The sequence below is a fragment of the Misgurnus anguillicaudatus genome, chromosome 15 (genome assembly GCF_027580225.2).
Source record: "Misgurnus anguillicaudatus chromosome 15, ASM2758022v2, whole genome shotgun sequence".
Classification (NCBI taxonomy): Eukaryota; Metazoa; Chordata; class Actinopteri; order Cypriniformes; family Cobitidae; genus Misgurnus; species Misgurnus anguillicaudatus.
Genome location: NC_073351.2, coordinates 36,951,536 through 36,957,535, shown reverse-complemented (window position 1 = coordinate 36,957,535; position 6,000 = coordinate 36,951,536). Strand labels below are relative to the sequence as shown.

At 37.7% G+C, this 6,000-nt stretch overlaps 1 protein-coding gene across 2 annotated transcripts in view; it reads left to right on the top strand.

Annotated features, from left to right (window-relative positions):
- Positions 1-1,969: 1,969 nt before the first annotated feature.
- The window catches only part of fbn1 (fibrillin 1), an 82,672-nt gene continuing 78,641 nt past the window's right edge, over positions 1,970-6,000 (top strand). The window contains exons 1-3 of one of the 2 annotated variants that reach the window (XM_055174970.2): positions 1,970-2,196; positions 2,366-2,571; positions 5,284-5,366. In XM_055174970.2, the coding sequence (XP_055030945.2) occupies positions 2,384-2,571; positions 5,284-5,366 (271 nt within the window). In that variant the 5' untranslated portion in view covers positions 1,970-2,196; positions 2,366-2,383. The remainder of the gene's footprint in view (positions 2,197-2,365; positions 2,572-5,283; positions 5,367-6,000) is intronic. The other variant, XM_073853914.1, reaches the window with a different exon arrangement.

The following is a 6,000-nucleotide window of genomic DNA, read 5'->3' as shown; positions in this document are numbered from 1 at the left end:
TATTCACCAGTCTGAATAAAGATGACATTCAATCACGTTTCTGATGATCACCCAGGAAACTTTGAAACCAGCATGTTAAGTACTGACACGTAATCAGTTCAGTGTCCAGTTAGCTGGGTGTGGATCATTAGTCATCATCATACATCAGTTTTGGATGAGTTACAGATCATTGAATGCATTTTTTTGGCTGCTCGATTTCTGGGTTATTTAATAATCATAAAACACGACGTGTTGACATCAGTGAGGATCTATGTCCAGTAGTCGAATTATGTCAAAGATTATGGGGTCCCCTGGCTAAGCCCCCTCCCCCAGTCATTATAAGGTTGCTGTGATTTCACAAAGTATCCTTGATCAGCATTTCTTGGATCAATGTTTTAATCAAAGAAACCCCAGTTTACATTTAACTCAAACCCTACACTGCAAAAAATTCTTAGTATTTTTGTCTTTTTTCAGTAAAAATATCTAAAAATTCTTAAATTAAGATGATTTTTCTTGATGAGCAAAATGACCCAAGAAAATAAGTCTAGTTTTTAGACCAAACATTTTTAAAATTAAAGTGATTTTGTGCATAAAACAAGCAAAAAAAACTGCCAACGAGGTAAGCAAATTTTTCTTGAATTTTTTTAAATTTAATGTTTAAGAAAAATGTTCAAGATTTTTTTGCTTGTTTTAGGCGCAAAAACTAGACTTATTTTCTCTTGTTTTGGATATTTTTTATATATAATACTAAGAATTTTTTTCTTGAAAATAATTTTTTGCAGTGTAACCATAATTTTATCCCTCAAATTAGTGTGAAATAATAGTTTGAAAATAATTTTTCTAAAAGCCCCTAACCCAATCCTAAATCAAACAATCTTTCAATTTATCCAGCAAACAGCTCGAGGCGCAATTGAAAGTTTACTTTTTTTTTTAGACAGAAGTCATTTGAAAGAGTTTATTGCGAAATTAAGACAAATAATGGACGTTATCGCTTTGTGGCAGCACTGCACAAGAATTGTAAATTCATATAGTATTTTAATTTATAATTGTGTGCTTTATAGGGCATCCCTCAATGGTTATAGGAGGTCTGGGACCACCCCAGCCCCCCCTTAAATCGAGCTCTGTTCAATTCAAGTCGCGCTCTTTATGTCCAAATGTTAATTGCTCATTGGCGCCACCTTACGGTACGGTTGCCCCGTGTCCATAAACATGAATTGTAAATAATAAAACAATGCTAAATAATAATAATAATAATAATAATAATACAATTTGTGCTTAAAAACAATTCCACATCTATACTATAATAAACTGTAGTAAAAGGACTATAGTATAGTGTTTTGAACCGTACTATAGTAAATAATATAATATAATATAATATAAATCTGCTGTGTAAAAACATCTGATAAATGTCTTAGAAAAAGCAGTTTTACATACATTCTAAATCATAAACATCATCTAAATGTCTATAAGACCGGAAACGTCCCAGAGACGTAATTTTCATGTGAGATACCATCTTGAGTTAAAAACAGTGCTTAAATATCCGTACAAGTGTAGTTTGAGTCGTGTGTTGAGGGGAAAAGTCATCAGTTGTTTCCCATGAGCCTCTTCTCTCTCATTGTGTATTGTTCGTGTCTCTCATTACAGGAGCGAAGGTGTTGCCAACGAGCGCGCAGCCGCGCACCCGCGGGAACGCGGACAAGAGATGATGCTGCCGCTCAAATATGCGCGAGGTTCCGTGATTTAAAAACGCGCTTCACGGCGAGTTAATTTATCAACAAACCTCCCCAGTATCGAGTTAAATCGGTGTTCCTCTGAGGTAACGGTGCATACTGCAGATAAATATGCGAGTACTTACACTTGATTTAAAGTTGCCCATTAAAATGCATTACTGAAATATTGTAAATGATTAATGTAAACTTAGTTCACTTCGCGCTCTTTACCGCGAGATCTGATGAGAGAGAGAGAGAGAGAGAGAGAGAGAGAGAGAGAGAGAGAGAGAGAGAGAGAGAAACTGCGACTGGACGAGATTTGAGTGAGAGTCAGATGCAGTAAAGCAGCCGCACATTATTCAGCCTGCAGCGCTGTGTGCTGCACATTTGCGCCTTCTTCACTTTCTCTACACCCTGACATCTTTCACTAGCGAAGAAAGGCTTTGTTTTTGGTCACGGTTGTTGGATTAAACCTCTTCACCATCATCTTCACCATCATCTACTGCAGGTACAGAAACTTTACCTCAGTTTAAATCTCTGCGTTTAAAGTCACTCATGTGTTGTTTTTCTGGCATTCCACAAGCATTTATAACAAACACACATATAAAACAGATTTGTTCACGTTTAACATTTGTCTTTTTTTATTAGTTTTGTTATTAATGTGAATTGTTGTGCAGCGGGAGCGCGCGCGCAGAATGAGGCGGCTGCTCGCGTACGCGGCGGGACTCTCAGCACTCGTGTCGCTGTGTATGTCTGCGCAGACGCTGGATGCCGGTGTAGAGAGTGCAGCGCAGATGACTGACGCGAGCGCAGACAGAACTGCAGAGCTGCCGAGAGCGAACAGATCTAAGCGGCGGGGCGGCGGACAGGAGGTGTTGAAGGGGTAAATAATCACTCCATCACAGCCGGTTACCCTCTGTACTATAGTAAAGTTTTCATTAGAGTGATAATTGAGGGCTTTCACACTTGACTTAAACTCTGGGTTATCTGTTTTTACGATTTTCCCTACAACTCAGTTTACGAGGGGTTAACAAATACCAATTATAATCTGAGGTTTCATACTGTACATTATAACTCTGGGTAACTTTACAGCCTTATTTCTTATTTGCGGTGACAACAGTCACAACTGGATAAAATTATCTGTGAACCTGAGGAAAATAATAATGTCCACACAAATCCTGTTTGGTTGATTTAGGATTCCTCCTGCTTTTGCTTAAATTCAGTCATTTACAGTCACTTTTTTATTTATCCCTCAAACGTTGCATAATATTCTGTAACTGTACATACACTACACAGCTCCTGATATGAGGCACGTGCTGTCCTGTTTCTGATTGGTTGATTGTTTTTTGCTTTTTAATTGTTATGGTTAGGGTTAACCCTGCTAAAGTGGTGCTTACCTCACTTCTAAATTACATGTGTGAAACATTCCTCTACCCTGGATTAAAAGCAGAGTTTTAAACCAAGATAATTACTCCACTTTCAGAAAAATAAAATCCCGATAATTTACTCACCCCCATTTCATCTAAGATGTTGATGTCTTTCTTTGTTTAGGCGAAAAGAAATTAAGTTTTTTGATGAAAACATTCCAGTATTTTTCTCCATATAGTGGACTTTAGTGGAACTTAACAGTTTACAGTTTCAGTGCAGCTTCAAAAACAATACCAACCGAGGCATAAGGGTCGAGCCAAATTTGTGCCTCCCCAAAAAGTACTTTTTAACCACAACTTTTCATCTTGCACCAGCTGTGTGATGCGCCAGCGTGACCTTACGTATTACATAATCACATGGAAAGGTCATGCGTCACATATATGAAACTACCGCTCCAGTGTGGATAAAGAGGAGCGTTCAGATGTTGTTGTATGTGTAATGATACTAATTAATGTCTTTGTGTCAGTTTATTCTTTAAAATGGTCTGCAGGTGTGCACTTTACATATGTGGCGCGTTATGTGATTACATAATACATACAAGATGAGAAGTTGTGCTTTAAAAGCATTTTCTTTTGCGTGAAAATGATCAATCATGATGGTTTCACTAGATAAGACCCTTATGCCTCGTTTGGGATCGTCTTTGAAGCGGCATTGAAACTGTAAACTGTTGAGTTCCACTAAAGTCCACGATATGGAGAAAAATACTGTAATGTTGTCCTCAAAAAACGTATTTCTTCTTGACTGAACAAAGAAAGACATAAACATCTTGGATGACATGGGGGTGAGTACATTTTTGGGATTTGTTTTAATGAAAGTGGAGTAATCCTTCAAGTACATGTCTTCTGCAATGTTGAGTGAAAAGAAGTTATCTGTCACTTTACAGTCAAGTCTGAAGATATCAGGTAATATCAGAAAATCATAAAAGTTAAGCAAATTAAATACTTTGGGGAAAAAAGCTCTCAGTTTCTATAAACATATTTTTTGTTGAGTTAAAATCAACTAAAAATGTCTCTTTGTGAAGGCATTATTCACAGGAGTGGAAATGGAGGATAAGTGGGGGGAAAGATTTGCAATGGGTAAATTGAAAAGGAATTATATTAAAATAATTTCATAGCATTTAAACATGACCCATGATGAGTTTTGTTTATTGCAATTATTAATGCATCATTAAGCTTGTCACACATCACAGTCACAGAGGTACTGTATGTATTCATTTCATTTCTGTTTTTTTTTTCTTTTAACTAAATAAAAATCTAAATTTTTACCCTCTACAAATTTTTGTTTAACCTTTTTTAAATTGGCAAAGTTTGTGTGACTTAAATAGTTAAAGGTTTAATTCACCCCAAAATGACAATTTGATCATAAATCACTTACCCCTGTGTCATTCTAAAGCACCAAGTCCTCTGATTGTCTTCAGAACACATTTTAATTTAGACATTATTGATTAAAACTGGATGGCTTGTGTCTGTCCCATAGACATGAAGAATGAAAGACAACTGCAAAGACGTCAGTGTGCCACCAGTAGTTCAAAAATAATATTATGAAGCGACGACGACACTTTTGTACGCAAAGAAAATTAAACAAACAATTTTATTCAACAATTTGTATGTTGTTGTTCCTGCTGCTGACGTAGTTGCCAATGTACATGCACACAATTCTGAACGACCAAGGAGGAGAACAAATTGTTGAAAAAATAGTTTGTTTTGTTTTCTTTGCGCACAAAAGTGCTTAAATTGGCACATGGACCTTTTTTGGTGATGTCTTTCACTTTTTTCTGGCTTTATTATAAAGATCAAGTGTGACACAATCAGAAATATCTAAAAATGTGTTCTGAAGAGAATCAGAGGACCTGGTGGTTTAGAACGACACAGGTGATTTATGGTAAAATTGTCATTTTGGGTTGAACTAACCCTTTAAGAAAACATACATAGGAGGAAACACAAAACTTTGTAAATCACCCCCCCCTCCCCAAACTAAAGTCCCCCAAATGAATTTCTGCCATTTCCAGACCTGATTATTCATTAACTACTGAACTACTGACAATTCTGGGATGCAGTTTTTTTGTCAGACTACAGACGCATATTTCCTGTATGTGAACATTAATGTGTAAAGTTGATCAAAAGATTTTGTGACAAATTAAAGTGCAACAAGCTCTTTGTTCCTGCAGACCGAATGTTTGCGGCTCACGTCATCATGCGTACTGTTGTCCTGGATGGAAGACACTGACCGGGGGAAACCAGTGCATTGTCCGTAAGTCCAAGTCAACTTCCTGTTTGATATGTGGTGATCCAGTAGAAGTAATCAGAAACGCACACTATTAGTTTAATGACATGGAGTGTGGTGAGCAGTGGCGGATGGTGACTTCCCCTTCTGAGGGCGCACAATGCAAAGTTCGTCACAACATGTATGTAGCCCGTCATGTGTCTGGTACGTAATTTCAAAACATGTGTTCTGCGCCCCGAGAGACCGTATGTGCATCACGTGTCCTGCCAAAATAAGTGCCTGCTGCAGACGCGTCAAAGGGTTTATGATAAAAGAGACGATCGTGTTTGGCAGATACTCGCATAATCTCATGCGTAATCAGAGTTTAAAGTTAGGGAGTGTCTTTTGGAACATGAGCGTCTCTTTTATCATAAACCGTTTTGATGCGCGTGCAGCAGGCACTTATTTTGACAAAACACGTGATGCACACATGATCTCTCGACACGCAGGACACATATTTTGGAAAAGGGAACCACACACATGATACTCCGAACGCTTATTTTGAATTGGCGCCCTTCGGATGAGGAGTCACGAGCCGCCACAGGGTTTCAGTCTACAGGACGCTTGTATTTTCTTCTGTCGTCTGAAAGAATAATGAATGAATAGACTAGCAGCACTCTCC